The sequence below is a fragment of the Rousettus aegyptiacus genome, unplaced genomic scaffold, assembly GCF_014176215.1.
Source record: "Rousettus aegyptiacus isolate mRouAeg1 unplaced genomic scaffold, mRouAeg1.p scaffold_m13_p_2, whole genome shotgun sequence".
NCBI lineage: Eukaryota > Metazoa > Chordata > Mammalia > Chiroptera > Pteropodidae > Rousettus > Rousettus aegyptiacus.
This window is the reverse complement of record NW_023416295.1, coordinates 166,073,469-166,094,370: the sequence shown is the minus strand read 5'-3', so window position 1 is coordinate 166,094,370 and position 20,902 is coordinate 166,073,469. Positions and strand designations below refer to the sequence as shown.

The following is a 20,902-nucleotide window of genomic DNA, read 5'->3' as shown; positions in this document are numbered from 1 at the left end:
CACTCTCTGTTGGGGACCTTGTCCTGTGCACTGGAGGATGTTCAGCAGCATCCAGGCCTCTGCCCACTGGATGCCAGTAGCCTCCCCCTCCCTCAGCTGTGACAACCAAAGATGTCTCCAGACCCTGCCAAATGCCCCTGGGGGCAAATCCGCCTTACCCCTCCACCCCCCCTCCCTCACCCCCATCTGCACCTTGTGTCACAGTGTTACAAGGCAGGCTGTTGGCTAAGCCACGTCCTAATCATGTGTTTAGTCCCCTGGTCAGATATTTTTGGAAAAAGCCATGATAATGGTTTGTGTAGAGAGGTGACTGGGGACTGGGGTGGGAGGTTGGCCTGGTGGCAGGGTTTTGGGGTCCTTTAGATAAAAAGATTTTATTTTATTTTTTTGTACCAGCAAAAAGGTCATGTTTCATTAATAGGAATATAAAGACATAATCTAAAGGCTGAAATCCTAGGAGTTTGGGCCACTCTGTAAAAACCAATTTCCTGCCCTATTAGTGGCCTGTCTGTCCTACCTGGGACACAAGCTACTTTTGGCAAATCTCGTGTATGTGTGTGGTTTTTAAAAAGCCTTTGATTTCCTGTGTCATTTTTCCCCAGAAAGGAAAGATTTTTATCTGATGCTTGATAAAAAAGCTTATTTCTAAAGTTGTCAGCAGAAACAGGTGGCTGGGAAGGGTGATTGCTTATACAGTGTTCCGAAGCTTTTTTCACTATGCCCCCCACCCCCCTGACAGACAGCAGGAAAGAAGCCATCCAGTGGGCAAGGAAATTCACCAGACATTGACAGCAGGTTTGAAAAACACATCACACCTCTAGTCAGGGGAGAAATTATTGGCAGTAGAAGGATGCACAAATGACTATCAGAAAATGTCTCCGAGACCATAAAGGTCTCAAAATGACTTATTACAGCTGAATAAATAAAACATTTTAAAGATCTTCTCCCACATCCCACCCTGGTCCACTCCCCAAGTCCTGGTCATATAAAATCATCTTTTCCGGCATGATTCAGAGTCTCCTTTGAGAGATGCAGAAGCACCTGAGTCACAGCGGCCTGTACATCTCAGATTTTAGTGTGCTCAGCAGTTGTCTGGGCTCCTGGTTAAAATGCAGATTCCAGGTCTAGGGTGGAGGCGAGAGGCTGCATTACCAACAAACTCCCAATGCGGCCGATGCTGCTGTCCCTGGACCCCACTTGGAGAAGCCAGAGGGTCGAGCACTTCTCTTAGCTGTACACACTTACCCAGATGGAGAAACAGGCGGAGGAGAAACTTACCTGACTTGCCCGAAGCTGCCAACAACAGCGAGGGTGGGTGAAACGTGAGGCTGGTGCTTTTGGCTCCCAAGAGACTGTTCCAGTCTGGATTGAGCTGTTTTCCTTATTCCAAGTAGAAGCGGCAGCAGAAGGAACAGCATTCAGACTGCAAATTCCTCGGTGGACCTTTGACCCAATCGTAAACATCCTCCGTTCATGTTGCATCCTACCTACCACCCATGATCCGCCTTTAACTCAACCGCTTGACAATTGAGTAGTGAAATGGGTCCGCCTGTCAGGGAGCGTCTGGAGGGATCCCATCTTCCTCAGCTCTGTCCCCAGCAACAGTCAATACCCAATAAATATCGATTCACTTGGAACTGAACCCTTATACCACTCGACGTCCGCGCCCCCCCCCCGCCCCAAATAAAACTCACAACAGAAACATATATCCAGAAGACGTTGACCTTGGCATAACAGCTCACCTCGGTTACAAATGGGTAAAACTTGTCTGAGCCCATAAGGCTTTTTCTTTCTCTTCTGAAGTTATTTTTTTTCTAAATCTTATTCTTTCCCACCTGTCTTTAAAAGCATCATTATAAGTGAAGAGGCGTGGCAATGAGGCGGGGCTTGGTCAGGAGTCACAGCAGCGTAGGTTCACGGTCCAGCTCTGCACGTACTAACTCTTTAGCTTTGCTGTCTGCACCTTCGTTTCCCTGTCTGTAAAATGGGAACACAAACCTTTATCATGTAGGATTGGCAGACACTAGGTACAGCATCTGATAAATGCACAATAAATGTTAGACCTCACTATAATAATGCCGACTCAGAGCAATGCTGGATCTTACTTGTTTTCATACTTATGTACACTGCAGAGTGCCTTTCTGTGGTAGGCATGTTTATCTGTCAGCCAGTCATTCTCTAAAACCAACCCTGTCCTTTCACGCCAATTTCTGTACTCAACAATATAAACAAGGAATGCAAAGTACAAAGAAATGGAAAACACACCACTCTCCCACACACTGAAAGTGATATTTCAGTCTCGTAGAAGCATCTCTGATGCAGCTCACAGAGGCGTGGTAATCAGGCACTGTTTTCATCACCTCTGAGATGAAATGTGACAATAGGCTGACAGTTGCATAGTCAAATTCCCTAGCTCAGAGCGGGAGATGAACAACGCTGGGGTCCCCGGCTTCAGGGAGTGAGGTCAAGAGAGTGTCATGAATCACACTGGCACCCGGCGCATGACCCCTCAAACTCAACAGCGCAGAAAGAGGGGAGCTGTTAGGTTGCCCCAGGCTGGATGGCTGACAGAGCCACTGCCAGCCTTTGGGGATCTGGGGCTGCTGGCGAGGTGGATCTCACCAATCACTGATAAGATTGGAGCCACTGCTCCACACAGGAACAAATCCTGGTTTCCCTCGCGGTTCTCCCCACTTGCCATAAAATGGTGTCCTGCATTCTGACAGCCTTCCCTCCCATCATCGCTACAAGAGTACCTGTCCATCACCTGCTGTCAGGGCACTGACATTTCCATTCTGTAGGTGGGAAGACTGAGGCAAACTCACTCCCCAGGCACCTGTGGCCAAACTGATGCACAGCTCATAGTTTTTTTTTTTCTGTTGAGTGTGGTTTAAAAAATGCATAACAGATGCAGTGTTGACACGTGCAATTTCGCATACCTGGATTTTATTCTGCTCTCAGAAATGGCCCTTCCCTGACTTGATTGCTTTGCCCAAATCCATTTTTTTCCCTTTACAAAAAGAAGTTTCATTTTTCAGTGGCTGAATCGCTCCTAGCTACTTTTTCTTTTCCCAGCTGGTGAAGTTTTGTAGACCATTTCTCTTCTTTCTGTATTAGATAAGTAAGAATAATGAATTGATGTGCTGCCTCTCTAACTCTATGAGGATAAATAGGGTAGTAGGCTTTAATAAAATGCGGCACCGGCAAAAATGAAGGCTGAGAGGTCATTGTAAATCCTGCAAAAAATATATCAAGATTGATCTATTGTCTGACGCCAACTAGATGATTAATATCAGAAGGGGAGAACTAATAATGACAAAATCCCTGAGTTGCAAGGGACTTTTAAATCCTACTCTCCTTTATTGCTTGAATCTCTACCAAGTGGTTGCTTTCCTTGACTGTTTCCTGTGATGGAGAACTTACTACCCCTTGAGATAGCTCATTCCATCTTTGGAAGGCTCTACTCTGATTTTTAAAATTTCTTCTTTTACTTAGGTGAAATCTGCATCATTGAAGGGTCCATCATTGGAACAGTTCTAATCCCAGTGGCCGTATTGAATGAGGCTAATTCCTCTCATCTATGAAACCTGTCTTGCTATTTGAAGACAACCGTGATGGCCACCCAAGTCTGCTCCTCTGTGGGGCAAACATCCCAGTTCCCTCAGCTTTTGATTATTTCTTTCTGATGAAGCAGCAGTTTCTCCGTGACCTTCCTTAAGGATTAATGTCCCTTAAGGGACATTTGTCCTGTTCATGACTATCCGTTGTATTTCTGTGTTTGTAGAAATCTTTTATGTCCTATCTCCCTCATGTAGCAGTAAGAACTGAAATTCCCAGCCTCCTTTGCAGCTAAGGCACAGTCCTGGGATCCAGGTCCTGCCAGTGGGTTCCAGACAGTGTAAGTAGAGGCAGAGGCATTGAGTTTTTTGGGGTAGGTTGAGTTTCTGATGCCAGACGGATATGGGCACTGGCAGCAGTAACAGTCATGGAAACCAAGTTCCTGGTAACTGCAGAACTTCCATTATTAGTTTCTGCCTTCGCAGTGTTTGGTGGCAGCAGGGGCAGCAGTAACCTCATCAGGACTTTTCTGCATCATGCTTTATGTTATTCCTAAAATCTCTGTCTTTAGAATGGTTTCTCAAACCCTCTCAATGATGATCGTGTGAATCATATAATCTCTTTGAATAAATCCCCTTTCTTCTTAAATTAGCCAGAGTTGCTTGCCGCTAGGCACTCTGACTCATACAGGCCCTGAACTGAACGCACAGCTCTTTCAGGCTCCTGTCCTGCAAGAGAATCGCCACCTCCTCAAGCTAGTGATAATGCTTCTGCTGATGTAACCTACATCTAAGCACCCACATCACACAGCTGACATGAAACTCATTGGCTCAGCTGAAACCCTCACCTATCAGGGTAAGGGATTCATCCCCTGGTCTAAGGAATTCTTAGAAAAACAGACTTTATGTACTCTCTTATTACCCGTTCAACAGGAAACAATGTCTGAGCTTCCCCTACATCCTGAATCACAATATTTAACGTATGAGAGCGATTCCTTTGAAGTGCCAAACATGCCGTCCCTCCCTTGTCAAGGAGAGAAAATAATGAGGAATTATAGATACGATCCTGCCACTCTGTCTTCTTCCCCACTTGCTCATTCCCTGCAGCACACCACCGACAGGGCTCAAGGTCACCCGGCAGCCATTTTGAACCAGATGCTTCATTCATCCTTCTAGGCCCTCAAAGTATTTCGAAGTGAACATGGAAGCAACAGCCGCCTTTGATTGTTCCCGTCTTCATCCTCCCGCGTGTCCCTATGGCTCTCAGGGGAGCCTCTGCGTGTGCAGAAAGAAGCCTCATAAAACCGTTTTGAAAGGAACAAGAACTTTTCTGCTTTCCCGCTGCTACCAGCCCTGAGGAAAAGGGACAAATAAAAGGGGGAGAGCTTGAGTGCTCAATGCCCTCGCAGAGAGGTAAGTGAGTGAGTCCCCTATGCACATTAGGCCGTCAGTAAACATCTATGAAATAAATACATTTGATTTTGACCAACGGCAGCCCAGGAAAGAGTGAAGGTAGAATTCAGTTGTGTGTGGGTAGTTCCTTAGGCTTAATTCAGACTGCTTGAAACCTCTACCTAGAAAAATGCAATTTTAAATGATTTTCGCAGATATATTGCTAAACTTTCTTCATGGTCTGGGTCAGAAGAAAAGGCTCCTAGTAACTCACGAGCTTGAGATCCCAGAGTGGCCAGGCGCCAGGACACAAGTCACAGGCTGGTCTCACAGCAGAAAGAGTTTGAGAGGAATCTGGCCTCCATACTCTGCACCGTCTCCGCTCAACGAGGGTCACCCGGCTGCTCGTTTGAAATGCTGACCTTCAAGCCTGACCCAGGCCCACTGAATCAGAACCCGCCTTTCAGTGTGATCCCCAGCGATGTGCATAAGAGAGAGATGGAGAAGCGCTTCCTTTATATCATCAGTGAGGTGTCTGGAAACGTCAATCACAGAAGGACCTTATTGTAGGGCTGAAAGACTATTTAGCCCAGGTGGGAGCAGTAGATCTCAGTGATCCAACACCAACACCAAACTGTGGGACCATCATCAAGGGGCAGTCTCACCTGCATGCTGTAGGAAAGGATGTCACGTCTAGCTCTCTGGACACATGATTGTTTCTGGGAGCTACGACCAGAGAGTCAGCTGCCAGAGCCAAGCCGTTTTACTGCCATACTTCTTGATGCCCTTATGTATTTGGTTGAAAGGAGATGAGAAATACTACTGAGTGATAAAAAGGAACAGACTCCGTGATACGTAAAACATTTTTGGGTGGATCTCAAGGGCATTGGGCTGAGTGGAAAAAGCCGCCATTGTATGGCTTCATTTATATACCATTCTCAAAATGACAAAGCAGATGAGTGGTTGCCAGGGATTAGGGGTGGTGCGTGTGGAGGAAGGGGTAGGAGTGACTATAAAGGGGCAGCACGAAGTAGGCATTTGTGGCGATGGAATAGTGATTATGGTGATGGTCAAACGCATCTCCCCGTGTCATAAATTGGCAGAGGATGAGACACATGCGTTGTACCAGCGTCATTTTCCTGGTCTTGATATTGTCCTAGGTACATCGGGGGAAACAGGATGAAAGGTACACAGGACCTCTCTGTACTACCTTTGCAACTTCTTGTGAATCTTTAGTTATTTAAAAACAAAAAGCAAAAAAAAAAAAAAAAAATCCCCAAAAAACACAAAAAGGAGATGATAGTCATGAGGCCTACCTCTGGTGAGCTGCATCCTCATAATAAAATACCTTTGGAGGCTGTTTGTAAAGCTTCTCGACAGGTTTCCTTCCTGTTTCACTCAAGATATCGTATGTGGAGGTCTATTTCCCTAAGTCCTTCTAAGTGCAATCCAGAATGTTCTATCACACTAAACGGCGTTATCACAATGTTCTAATATATGAATGCAGTAAGAGGAGTGTGACTTGTCCCAGTCTAGGGGCATAGAACATCGTCAGCTTAGGAAACTCTAGAGTTGAGGAAACAGGTCCAGAATGAAGAGGCTTGGCCAAGGTCACCCAAGAAGCTGGTGCAGCGAACGACAGGACCAGAGGTGAGATCTGGTGCCCAGCCCAGAGCTCCTCTGTTATACCTCCCGCCCCTTCTCTGTGCAGCTCTGCTCAGAGGTTCGAGGCGGCATTATAATTTGGAACTCATCCTAAAGTTAACTGAAAAAGCAGCATCCAAAGAGCGTATCAACGATACCAGGGCATCTCTTTTAATTGCCTATTCACGCAGACAGCCTGTCTTTTCATATTCAGAGCTAAACTTGGAGACACGTCCTTGCAAGGCGCCCTCGCTATCTGACTGCCTCATCAGTAACGGGAACTCGTGTGCGATGTGATTACCAGCTGAGTACCAGTTCTATTTTTTCCCTACCAAGCAGGAAGTTTAAAATCTGCTGGGTTATTTTTAAAGAGGGTAGAAAAATAGGCATCATATCAGCTTCAGCAGGGGCCCTGTCCGAAAGCACGTGCTGCTTGATTCAAGGCATTGGCCAGCTGGGAAATGGAGGTGACGTGGAGCTTCACCGGGGGGGGGATTTCTCAGGGGAGGGCTGAAGAGTGTCACACACTCAAGTAGCCGCAAAGGATGTGGGCTCAGCTGCCAACTTGAAGAGGAGATCCGGGATTTTTATGGAGTTGACATCTAGCAGTTTGTTTCACATGTGGACTTGTGACGACTCCCCTCCTGTCCAGAGGGCCGTGGTCCCCAGCACTGGTCTGAGCATTGGCCCCAGCGGATCTGGGATCTGCTCAGTCATTCAGGATGGGGGGGGGGGGAGTTGGGTCTTAGACTTATCTCAGATGGGACACAAATATGAGTCTCACATTTCTGAGTTGTTGAGGAGTTTGGGAGAGCTACTTCCCGAAACCCTAATATTTAGGGAGTATAGTATTTATATGCCAGACGATCTAGGCAAACTTGGCTTCCGTTGATATAAACATTTCTTGATCACCGACTTTGTGCGAGGCACTTGTGCTAGGAACTAGGACTTCAAGAGATCTTTTCTGGGGGAATTTCCCCACAGCTCCTGGATAAGCCGCAAAACCTTAGAGAATCGCAAGCCACCATAGGAACTACTGTAGAAAGTCCTAGAAATGAAGAGCAAAATCATTAACCTTCCTGTCACGTGGCATCGATCTCTCCTTCCCTCCGCTCAGTCTTAGAAGTTTGCAGTGCTTTTTCTCTGCTACTAACAGTGTAGGACCCGTCCAAAACATCCCCTTTAATCCCCAACCACTCTATTAATTCATTCTATTTAAACCCAATTCCTCAAAAGAAGAGAATGAGAACCAGACAGAAGAAGTAACTTGTCCGGCATCTCCAAGCCAGTCGGGGGCTGACTCTGCCTGGAACGGGAAGGTTTGCAGGCCTGCGTGGAGCCTGAGTCCAGCAGTGGGTACCGCACAGAAGGTGCTCGGTGACCATCTCCCTGACTTGAGCCTTCCAGCCCAGAAGCCCAGGTAACGGTCTTCTAATCTTGGAGGGTGTCTGCGTAGGGGCTGGTGAGAACAGAGTTAGGAGTGGTAGGATGCGACTTCTGTGACCATTCACCGGTGACTCAAACTAGTGGGGGATGGAGGGAGCCGAGCACTGAATTTCGAAGAAGGCAGGGGCCACAGGACTGGCGAAATAGGAGATCTCTGCAATGAATGTTCTAGGATTCTTACCCCTTCATTCACATGGCCTGAGGTTAGCAAAGCACTGTGATAAAAGAAGCTTGGTAAGACAACACTGGGTAAAACAACGCCCAGCCAGAGTAACACTTTTTGCCTGGGGCTTCACGGGACAAAACAATGTAAACTACAAAAACAGAACCCCAGGACCTACAGAATCTGAGAGGCTTACATCCAGCCCTACCCTGAAGAGTGACGGCACTGCCTTCCGGCTCCTGCCTGGGCCCCTCCCAAGACAGGAGCTCACGCTTTGATCTCGTTTTGGGTGGAGGGTTCCCCTTCTTTTGGTGAGAATGGATGACACTCAAAAGTATATGGAAGGCCCATTACATGCGGGGGGGGGCAGCAGAAGCCACGTAGAGACCTTTGTGCTTATTCGGGCGGCTGTACACACACACTCCTTCCAGTTTCTCGTTGCACATGGAAGGGGTGGAAGGGAGTTTCGTGGCAGGCAGGCTCCTTTCCCCCGCTCCCCAAATGCTAAAGGGCTCTTCTACAGGCCCGCTAAGAGCCAGAGGATGAAGTCTCTTGTCATACAAATAAAAGACAAATGCAGTAGCCTATACTTTGTCTTTCCGAAAGGAATGAATCAAATGATTACTTCCCCTGAGGCTACACAGAGGGTGATACCCAGGCAAAAATAAGTCCACCTTACTGAGAGTTCTGGTCCCTGCCACTCAGCAGGTTCGGTCACTTCTTAAAGAATAGACCACGACTGCTATGCAGGGGTGATGTCGGCTGTTCACAGGTCTCCCCGGCCCAGGTCTCAGGGGCCTGCCTCGGCCTCCCCTGGCTTTCTATAGGCCTTTGCGGATAAGCCACACAGACCTGGGTTTTGCCCAAGCTGAGTCAGAAGCCCGAGGCACCAGCTGCGGACTTGGGTTGACCTCTGTGATGATGATACCCAAGAAGAAGAGAGCTGCTTGTCCCTCCGTAACCCTCATCCCAGAATGCGGCCACCATCGAGGAGCACCGACTCGTACTGGCCCTTGGTGGGGAGCACACCAGGCTGTGAACTTGTTTTTCTCTACCTGCCAACCCTAAAACGCTTCAGTAGGGCAGGAATGATAACCCAAATGCCGCCCCCAGTAGGTAAGTTTGCTACAGCAGGCAGAGGCACTAAGAGGTGGCCCACACGGCAGCACCTGTTAAGTCCTCTGCCTGATGGTAAGGAAATGTAATAGAGTGGCAACCAGGGGTGTAGGCTGACCCAGGGGCCACGAGCTTGCTCAGCCGTGCTCTGGCCGACAGAGCAGACAGGCGGTGGCTCACTGCCAGCAACATGAATATCTTTTATCTGATGCCATTTCCCTCTCCTTTTTCTGAGGGGCCATATTTCCAGTCTCTTAACTGCGTGAAGTTCTCCAGCTCTAACTGTTGAGTAACAAGCTCCCTTGTATCAAAAAATGGGCAGAGAACATGAAAAGACGTTTCTCCAAAAAAGACGTACAGATGGCCAACAGGTCTATGAAAAGAAGCTCAACATTACTCATCATCAGGGAAATACAAACCAAACCCCCAATGAGGTATCACCTCGCACCAGTCAGAATGACTATCATCAAAAAGTCAACAAACCATCCACGTGTGTTAACGAGGATGTGAAGAAAAGGGACCCCTTGTGCACTGTTGGTGGGATTGCACATTGGTGCAGCCACTATGGAAAACAGTAGGGAGTTTCCTCATAAAACTAAAAATGGTATCTACCATGTGACCCAGCATTTCTATTTCCGGGTATTTATCCGAAGAAAACAGAAACACTAATTTGAAAAGATACATTAACCTCTATGTGAATTGCGGCATTATTTATAATAGCCAAGATATGGGGGCAACCCAGGTGTCCATCGACAGACAAATGGATAAAGAAGACATGGTATGTATACCTACAATGGAATACTACTCAGCCATAAAAAAGACAAAATAGTGACAACGTGGATGGACCTAGAGTATTATGCTAAGTGAAATAAGTCAGAGGAAGACAAATCCTATTAAGTTTCACTTATATGTGAAATTAAAAAAACAAATAAACAAAACAAAAGCAGGCTCACAGAGACCAAAAGGACAGTTACCAGGAGTGGGGGGATGGGTGGAAAAGGTGAAGGGGAATATAGTCAAAAACAGTGCGATAAGTTTGCATGGTGACAGATGATTCCTGGAGTTAGTAGGGTGATCGCACTGTAAGGTATAAAAATGTTGAATCACTATATTGCACACCTGAAACTAATATACTTAATATAATATTGTATACCAACTAGACTTAAACAAAAATATATATATATTTTAAAAAGCTCACTCGTACAGACAAAAGATGCACAGCTTGGGAAAATCATTTCTTTTAATGACAGAGAAAGCACACCAAACTATAACAGAAGCCCATCGGGGGATGGCCACTGTACGAGTTAATGCCCAGCGGCCCTGGACTAGCATTAGACATTCACGGGGAAGTCAGCTGCAATACGAACATCCACGCAGCGTCTCTGAGGATACGGAGGAGGCAGGAGACGGTGACAAGTCTCGTGCGTGCTGAGTATCTGTAACTTGGACTCCACTGCAGTTTTTTCCCTTCCTCATTTGATGGTAGGGCCCGGGTAGGTTTGCAGATGACCAAGTGGAAGAGAGGCCTCCTATATCGGCATCACAGAAGGGCCAACACAGTAAACAGACGTGGCCTGGGTGGTCCACGGGTCGCACGCGTAAGACGGGGACATGGCATCTGTCCTCTGATCAGTGGCTCAGGGAGCAAGTACGATGGATGAACAGCAGCTCCTTTGAAATCTAGGGGTCCGCACACAACTTCCCAAAGGCATGCTAGGAAATAAGTTTATCAATGAAACTTTGCCGTCCCCAAAGGTAAAAGTCATTCTCCTAGTTTTTACCGCATAGATTTAGGTTTCAAATTAAAGGACGAGAAAAAAGGCAGCAACTCAACAATTATTTGGAATGTTGTGGCACTTTACCAATCTTTTGCTTAGCATATGTGGCAGAGCGAACGAAACCCTGTCGCTATAAACTTTCATTATAGATAACCCTATACTGTACACTCTCAGAATACAGAAAGCATCCATCCTATCATACAGGTTTCATCTTTAAAAATAATCTAACATAGTCATTTTCTCTGGCTAGTAGCAAACTATTAACATCTTCTGAGAATACAGAGAAAACTCTGGGATTAATAGTAAATTCTCTGACGTGCTTCCCCCACCCCCCAATCAGCATCATCTAGGAACACATTTCTGCAAAGAGCATCTCAGAATCATTCGTAATTAGGAAAAGAAATAGATATGTTTGTTTCACCAAATGGACTTTCAGCGAGAAGCGATGGAACATTTTTTTTTTTTAACTTGGCAAAAATGAAGCACAAACATAACATTTCACAGGTTCAGGCCCATGCAAATGCATGTTTCGTTATGTGGGGCTATTTTATCCTGACCCCGAAACCACGATTAGCATGCAGGGTGTTTTCAGCTACTGAGTTAGAGATAATTATTGGCAGTGCACCTCTTTTGTGTAATCATGATCACTAAGGCAAGATTATTATTTCACCTTGTATAGAATATCAGCAATATCTCATCAGATGCAGGTTTATACACTGTGGACCTGTGACTTACTGATTTTTTTTTTTAAGAAAAAGAAAAAAAATAACCTCAAAACACAGATCCCTAAACACAATTCAGTTGAAAATGAACTGTTATGCCTTTAGAAATATATTTTAAACTACAAGGCTGCCCTGTTTTTTTATTTTTATTTTTAATGAACATTTTAAAAAGTTCCCACCCCTAAAAATTTGTCAAATGATTTCTTCATTATTGGTAACAGTCTCACCAACCTGCTACCATGGCTGACTCTCGCTGAGCTGCAGCTACTCAGATCCTGATTGTGTAAGAAAGGCTCAGGGCAGTTAAGTTCTCTAACTGTCAACCTGGAACCCAAACGACCTTCAGTTCCCACTCTGTGCATTCGACACTGGTCTCCGCAGTGGGTGCTTGGCTCCCCAGGGGTGCTTTCGAATGGCTGCCCCATAATGACCCTCAAGCTCTGGACTCCACTGTGCTCTGATCCGTAGACCAGTGGAATGTCCTTTGTTTTTCAACAGAAGCACATGGGAGCTGAATTTGCTTATTCAAGGGAAGCTGAGGCAGTAGAGGCAGCTCCTTGGCCCAGCCAAAAACAGACGCCAGGTGATATTTGTATGCGTGTGTGAAGCCAATGCAGCAGGAGAACTGGAAAGTCCCCGGGGAGCAGTCCCTGCATTGGACGTCTCATACAATGGAACCTTTGGAAGATGACAAGTGGATCGACCGAATCCTGATGGCCAACGTCCTCTGTAAGTCCTGGAGCACATCCTGGCCTGTTCCCTCGCCATTTTTGTCATACAGGAGCTGCTTGAACGCTTCGTTCTCAATGAGGACCATCATGTTTTTGAGAAAGTAGCCTTCACAATATGCTGAGAGCTCTGTGACTCCGAGGAACTGCAGAGAGTGGAGAGGAAGCGGGAGATGGTTATGTTTCTGAAATGACCCGGTAGTTGTCTTATCTAATAATGGCGAACACCTACAGAGGCAGACTGACTGCAAAAGGGGCCGTGATTCTCCTCCCTTTGCTGTGTTCACGCTCTTGGGACGTGACCTTACAGCTCCTCCCAGCCAAGGGCCTGTTTCTTGCTGCTTGGCCTTGTGACCGGCTTCTGGGCTCCCTCTCTCTGAAAGAACCCTTCCTCGGCCACCGAAAAAGCCCGAGCCGGCCTGCTTGGAAGGTGAGAGACCACGTGAAACTGAGTGGTGTTAACCCAGCTGAAACCAGCAACAGAGTCCAGCCAGGACCAGCAAAGCCGGCCATGGCTGACCAGCCAGCTGACCTCAGAGCAAGGCCTGCTGAGACCAGAAGAACCTTCTAGTCTTCCAGTCAACTCATATGCTAAATCACGGCTGTTTTAACCACTGGGTTCCTTTGTAACACTGTGGATCACTGTCACTTGAATGGAGCTGCGGACATGCTTCTGAGCCTTTTACCAGTATTAACTCATTTTCTCCTCACGGCAGTCCTTCCTGGCCCCTGTATTTAGGGCGGTGGTTCTCAAGTGGGGGTGATTCTGCCTGCCAGGGAACATCTGGAAAATCTGGAGCTATTTTGGTTGTTATGACCAGGCTGGTGGTGGCGTGTGCATTACTGGCATCTAACGGGTAGAAGCCAGGGGTGCTGCTAAACATCCCGCGACTCACAGGACAATCCCCACAGTGAAGGCTTATGCAGCCCAAGGTGTCAAATAGTGCTGAGGCTGAGAAACTGATCTAGAGACAAGGTTCCTGAGAGACTAAACAACACAGAAGGGACTATGTCGACCTGGCCCACGGTTATAATCTCAAGCAGAAGGCTTGGCAGATGGCAGACATTTAATGAGTGTTGGTTGAATGTGTGAATGAACGGTTAACTTTCAGAGTAATGAAACTAATGGCAAACATTTACCAAGAGCTTATGATTTGCCAGGTACCTCACTAGGCATTTCACATGTATCATTCCATTCAATCTTCAAATTTCCTTGAGGTGGGTACTATTACTGCCTCCAATTTACAGATGAGGAAATAAAGACAAGAGGATAACTTATAAAACCTCACACAACATGTCAAGGGCAGAACTAGGAACTGAACCCTGATAATTCAAGTCCTTAAGCCTGTGCTTAACCATTAGGATGCCCTGCCTCCAGCCTGGTGCCGTTAATCAGAGGGTAGGTATTTAACCTCACAAGCTTGGCGGAAGAACTCATGTCCAAGATGCAGAAGCGAATGTGGATGTGTGGGTCTTCGGTCTGTCTTAGACCTTTTCTTCAGTTTTCAAAGCTTGTAGGTCTATGACAACAACCAGATGCTCAGAAGCTGGTTGTTAAGCGCCCCTTCAGATGACATCCTGCTGCTTTATTTAGATGCCAAATCATCCTTCCGAACGCTCTAATAGTCTGTCCTTCAGATCAGAGACACACTCTAAGTCGTTAGATGTGGAATGGTGAGATGATGAGGCGGTGCCGACAGGGCTATGGTGGAATGAGCGGGGAGGCCTGAATTCAAGTTGGGGCTCCCTCCCCTTTCTGAATATGTGACCAAGGCTGGGTCACTTGGCCTCTGGCTTTAGGTTCCTCATTTTCAAAATGAGAATTATGACTCCTGCAATACAGATTCTACGGCCTATGATCTATAGCAGGACATTGTCATCCATCACATGCAAAGGAGGCAGGTGAGAAGGGTAGCTAAGGTGGGGGAGGGGGCAGTGAAATCTGCCGGAATTTTTATTCCAGACTTTGCCACTTACTAGCCACCTGCTTGCTGTTGGGCAAGTTATTTAATCATTCTGTGCCTCAGTATCCCTATGTGTCAAATGGGGATCATAATAATACTTAATAAGCTGTTGTTGAGATTAAATGAGATAATATATGGAGTGCTCAGAAAGCTGATAGTAATCAGCACTCAATGTTCATTGTCGTCATACATGTAAACTATAACCCTCCTTCTCAGTATCTTGTATCCAGTGTGTACAAAGTAGGTGGCGAGGTTATGGTAAGAGGAGTTGATTGTACCCTACAGAACCCAGCTCAGCTAACTGGCCTGTAACCTTGAACTCACTTACATTATGTGCTAATGCACTGAGTCAACTCCCCAATTGTCTGCATAAAAATCACGTGCAACCAATACAACATCAACAAAACAACCTGATTAAAAAATGGGCAGAGGATCTGAATAGACATTTTCCCCACGTAGACATAAAGATGGCCAACAAGCGCATGAAAATATGTTCAACATTACTAATTATTAGAGAAATGTAAATCGACACCACAATGAGGTATCGGCTCACGCCCGTTAGAATGGCTATTATCAAAAAAAAAAAAAAAAAAAACAAGAAATAAGTGTCAGAGAGCACATGAAGAAAAGGGAACCCTTGTGCACTGTTGGTGGGAATGTAAATCGGTGCATTCACTATGGAAAACAGTATGGAGGTTCCTCAAAAAATAACAGAACTACCATATGATCCAGTGATTCCACTTCTGCGAATTTATCTGAAGAATATGAAAACACGAATTTGAAAAGATACATACACTTCTATGTCCATTGCAGCATTGTTTACAATAGCCAAGATATGGAAACAACCTAAGTGCCCATCAATAGACAAACGGATAAAGAAGATGTGGTACATATACACAATGGAATACTACTCAGCCTTAAAAAAGATGAAATATTGCCATTTAGGACAACATAGATAAACCTTAAGATTTTATTATGTTAAGTGAAATAAATCAGACAGAAAAGGACAAAAACTATATGGTTTTGCTCATATATGGAATATAAAACAAACAAAAAAAAAGCGAATAATCAAAAATGAACACACAGATATAACAGATTGGTGGTTACCAGGGGGAAGTGGGTTGGGGAGGGCGAAATGGGTAAAGGGGGACAATTGCTTGGTGATGAGCGGAAACCAGACTACTGGTGGTGACCATGTATGGCACATACAGATATTGAATTACCGCGTTGTACACATGAAACTTATGTAAGGTTATAAACCAGTGTTGCCACACATACACAAAATAATTCTTCTAAAGTGCTTGGACAAACAAGTGAACAAAAAAACCATGTACAATCTTCTGCAAGTCAAATCACCTCTCTGGGCCTTAGTTTCCCAAACTACAAAATGAGGAGGGCAGACTAGAGGCGACCGTGCTCTGCCATGCATTTAGGACGGGGACACAGCAGGTAATTCTGCGGTCTCCTGATGAATGGCAACTATATGCCAGATAATTCTCTACCTCCACACAGCTAATTACTGACAGAATTGGGACTGGAACTCTGATCTCCTGCACCAATGACTGGCAAACTACAGGCCTCTAGGCCTAATCTGGCCCGCACCTGTTTCGTAAATAAAGTTTTATTGGAACACAGCCATGCCTATTCATTTATATATCATCTGGGGCTGCTTTTGCACTGTAGTGGCAGACTTGAGTAGGCACAAAAGATATCGTATGGCTTTTATGAAAATGTTTTTCTGGCTCAGGTTTGCTGACCCCTGTCCTAGACTGTAAGTTTTTTAAGGGCAGAAAGCATGTCTCACTATTTCTCATTCTGATGAATACAGTTCCTGGTAAATTAGTGAATGAATCCCAATGTGTTCTTTCTATCATGGTGCACTGTTGAGTTTATTGTATTCACTTATAATCAGTTTTAGGAACCAGCTTGTGCTTTTTCTCAAGTTGAAAGATACCCTGAAAGGGCTATCAGAAGCTCGAAGGTCTCTTTTTCATAACTGAATAGTTTGGGACAGCTTTGCTAGGTAAAAAAGGGCAGCTAAGCTGAACATTTATGGGATGGGCTTCTCTGCTGTGAAAAATCCCATGGCTGTCCCCGTTAGGTGCAGTACAGGGATAATGCCGCTGAGGAGGTGGTGGGAGGAGCTCGCTGACATTTGGAATGTGGTCGTCAGCATCTAACGACCTGCATTTCCTCGGGTTCCAACCTAAGTGTTGGTTTCTCTCTTTTCCATCTCTTTTCCTAACTCAGCCTCAGTGTGCATGCAGCACAATCGGTCGGTAACAGAATCCACACGGCACATGATCATAGCGGGGGCTGCAGTCTCCACAAGTCAGGGACGCGGGGCACAGAAAGGCCAAGGGCTGCTGGCATTGCCCCATCCTCTGGAAACACGCCAGGGTGTGGCCTAGGAGGCTGAGGCTGGTGTCTGTAAGAGGCAAAGCTCTGGCCGCAAGGTACAGAAGTGAAGGAGACATTTCTCTGCCGCAGGCGTTCAAAGCCTGTAGCACAAACATGCTCCTAGCTGGGGCTCATCGTGCATTGGCTGCATTTTTAAAATAACAAGATAGCTACAGAAGCTGCCTTCCAAGGAGCCTGCAGTGATCACAGTGGGATTTTGGAACTCAGGCCTTACTGCCAAGGTGACGGGCCACTGCAAAGCCACTTGCGGGTGTGGGGTTCATAGGTAAATTTGAATGTCTATATCCAGGGCACGTGGGTGGAGAAGTACAGACGAATCAGTTTCTCTTCCTGTGTAGAGAGAGTCTTTCTAAATGCTTTTCTGAAAAGTGATCAGTTTAAGATAAAAAATGCTGTGTCCTGAGAAACTGGATATTGGTAAAACCCTCACTTAACCAAAATAGTGTGTGTGTGCGTGTGTGTGTGTGTGTATGTGTAGGAAGTAGCCTGACTGTACTTTTTGATTTACTGATGACCAATGAAAAATATTTTTTTGAGTATCAAGGATTATTACAAATATTTCAAACATTTTTCAGGCCAGATAGTAAACACAAGGTTAAGAACCTATGCTCTGGAGTGAGACAAATCTAGGTTTATACTTCTGGGTAGACACCCCAAAGAAGAGAAAGCAGGGACGCAGACATAGTTGTCCACCCATGTTCACAGCAGCGTTATTCACGACAGCCAAAAGGCGGAAGTGACCTAAGTGTCCACTGACGGATGAGTGGAAAAACACAATGTGATCTATGCACACAGTGGAATATTATTCAGCCTTAAAAAATGTGATTCTGACACGTGGTACGACATGACTGTACCTTGAGGACACGGTGCTAAATGAAATAAGCCAGTTACGAAAGGGCAGAGACCGTGTGATTCCGCTTATACGAGGTACCGAGAACGGTCAAATTGATGGAGACAGAAAGTAAAATGGTGGTTTCCAGGGGCTGGGCGGAGAGAGAAATGGGGAATTACTGTTCAATGGGAACAAGAGTTTCCGTTTGGGAAGATGAAAATGTCTGGAGGTGGGTGCTGGTGATGGCTGCAGAACAACGCCCCCGAATGGTACACTTAGAATTAGGAAAAACCGTAAATTTCACGTCATGTATACTTAACTTCAATAAAAAAAAAAAAAAGAATCTCGGTGATAGCTGTGTGACCTTCAGCAAGTTACTTCACCTCTCTGTGCCTCACGTTCCTTATTATGACTTGGGAATAATGACAGTATTGAGCTTAAAGAGTGGTGGCGGGGGTTAAAAAAAAAAAAATGGTGCCCCAAGGCTCTTCGCACAGGTGCCTGCACAGTAAAAGTGCTCTTTGAATGTTGGCTCAAGACAGAAAATAACACCTCAAGCGTAACCTGATTCTTCTCGACGGGCAATGAGAACAGCATCAGTTCGCCCCAGAGCAGAGGATGCGAGAAGCAAGGGGGCCGAGCTCCGGTTACACAGAAGAAAGGTGTTTTGTTTGTTTGAAACTACTGCCTGGCCTTATTTCATTGTTTCTTCCTAGCAAATGTTAATCCCCTGTCCTGCGCACGTAAAGCAACGTGCGTGGCACGTGGGCACGCGATCCGAATCCTCTTGGCTCCGGTATCCCCACTTGTGAAATGCACCGGATGAAACCAATGGTTCCAGAACGCGGAAGTGAAGACCGGGTTTAGGGCTGAGGTCACAACGGTCGCCTGGAGAGCTTGTTAACAATATAGATTCCCGGGTCCCACTGCAGGGATACTGCTGTGGTCACTGAGGTGGGGGTCGGGGCGGCGGGCGTGGTAAAGAGATACTCAGGTTCTCCCCAGGTGATTCTGACTAGCAGTCAGATGTTGGATCCACCTCTCCAGTGGTGACAACCAGTTCTCAACCTTGGCCACATCTGAGAATCACCTGGGCAGCTTTTAAAAAATACCTTTTCCCAGGCTCGACCCCCAGAGCTTGATTCGGCCGCTGTGCGACAGGTCCCAGGCATAGAGATTTTAGGTGAGAGCCCAGGTGATTCTCCTGGGCAGCGGTGCTGGGAACCACAGATCGAGAACAGCAGTTCTCAAGTTCTCACCATTGAGCACGCACCAGCATCACTTGGACGGTTTATGAAGCCACAGGTGACTGGGCCTCACCCATGGGTCTGGGGTCGGGCCCTAGAATTTACATTTCTAATTTCCTGATGGCGTTGATGTTGCTGGATTGGAGCCGCACTTTCCAGAACCTTGCTACCCAAGGTGTGACTTACACCAGCAGAAAAGATTTCCCCTGGGAGCTTGCCCGGGGCCCACCCCCCGGCAGGCTGAGTCAGTCTGCAGTGTGGTTCATATACGTACAGTAGGGCTTGGGAAGCACTGTGTGAGAACAACTCTGCTTTGGAAACTTCTGGGTTCCTGCTTTCATCGTAGTCTGGAGGGGAGGCATGGAGGGAAAGACCTTTTCTCGAGTAGAAAGCAGACTTTGGGAGGCGTGCGGGTGGGTCAGCCATGACTGAGCCAACCCATCCTCTGCTCTCGGCCGGACTCAGTGTGTCTGCGAACGTGAGTGCGGGGTGTACGCTCAGGGCGGCGAGGGTGGGTGGATTACCTTGGCGTGGTTGTAAATATCCACACAGTTGTCCGTGTTGATGCCTTTTGCACAGATAATCTCACAGTGCCGCTGCAAAGCCTCCAGCTGAAAAAATTTAGCCGCAGACAGAAGCTGGAAACCATAAAAAGAGCCTGTTAGAGGTTGGGAGGTGGAAAGAAAGGAACAACAGGCGAGAAAAATCCTCAGCTTCCACCTGTCCCGAGGGGAAAGGACTGGAAATAGGGGCGGTACTGTCCCTTTAAAGCACCAGGTAACGCTAGAGGAAGAAGACACAGAGATGAAACTACTCTGGGGGACAAGGACGGAGGGGAGGGGAGGGCTGGGGTGGAAGTCACCCACATTCACACCTGTTATGGCCAGAGGCCAAGCAAAAATGCCTCTAATTGTTCTGTCCAGAAGCAAGGGTGAATGATATTATTTAGCAGGACGAACATCAAGGTGGCTCACTCCCTGACTTCCTCCAGGTGGCCACTCAGATATCACCTCCTCAGGGAAGCCCCCCAGACCGACCCACCTCAGGTCGCCTCCCTCCATCACTGTCTGTGCCCCGGTCTTTCTCTTCCTCACAGCTCTTCTCACACCAGACATGATGTCATGCCTGTCGAGCTCCCCAGAGTCCAGGAGGGCAGGGAGCTCTGTTTGCATCACTGCTGTATCCTGGCCCTGAGCGTGGCAGGTGGCCAGGGAGATGCTTGACAAATGTGTGCTGGAGAGCCACAGGCTTGGGGGAGGGGAAGAAAGCTAAAGCAAGAATTCCACAGAGCAAAGAAAAGGGATAAATGGGCCACACGGTGAGTACACAGCCCCACGGCACCCACCGTGTGCCAGGCTTTGTTCTCGGCGCCTCACACACACAAACTTAAAATCCTGAAAACCCAGTGAGGTGGATATTATCACCCCCATTTTACAAGTGTGGAAACTGAAGCTCAGAGAGGTTGATATCTTGTCCCAGATCACGCAGCTCAGAAGGGGCAGAGCCTGGATTTAAACCCAGTGTGGCCCAGAGTCCATGGATAACCCCTGCGTGGGATCGTCTCATGAACTGATATCTTGGACCTGCCAGGCACGCTGGACTTCAGTCACCTGGACGGAGTCCTGGCTCTTTTGCTCAGGATTATCGGAGTGGTTTTGGTTTTTGGTTCAAAGCTCCCAGCTTGGAGCAGGAAAACCAATAAAGGTTCCGCTTTTAGGAAGAAGCAAGGGACACCTTAGCCTTGGACAAAAAAGAGCAGGGATGAGTTCTCAAGAACAGACTGAATTACCACAGGCATGCCGGAGACACCAGACAGCCAGGGTGCCATGCTGCAGGAGTGAGGGATGCTCAGCCCCAGGTAAGCCATGGGGGCTTTGCAAGTTGCTCTCGGC

At 46.8% G+C, this 20,902-nt stretch overlaps 1 protein-coding gene across 3 annotated transcripts in view; it reads right to left on the bottom strand.

The window, feature by feature from the left end:
- Positions 1-10,532: 10,532 nt before the first annotated feature.
- The window catches only part of BTBD11 (BTB domain containing 11), a 256,972-nt gene continuing 246,602 nt past the window's right edge, over positions 10,533-20,902 (bottom strand). For all 3 annotated transcript variants that reach the window (XM_016148053.2, XM_016148052.2, XM_016148062.2), the window contains 2 exons: positions 19,535-19,648; positions 10,533-12,692 (listed from right to left, as the gene is read on the bottom strand). In XM_016148053.2, the coding sequence (XP_016003539.1) occupies positions 12,483-12,692; positions 19,535-19,648 (324 nt within the window). In that variant the 3' untranslated portion in view covers positions 10,533-12,482. The remainder of the gene's footprint in view (positions 12,693-19,534; positions 19,649-20,902) is intronic.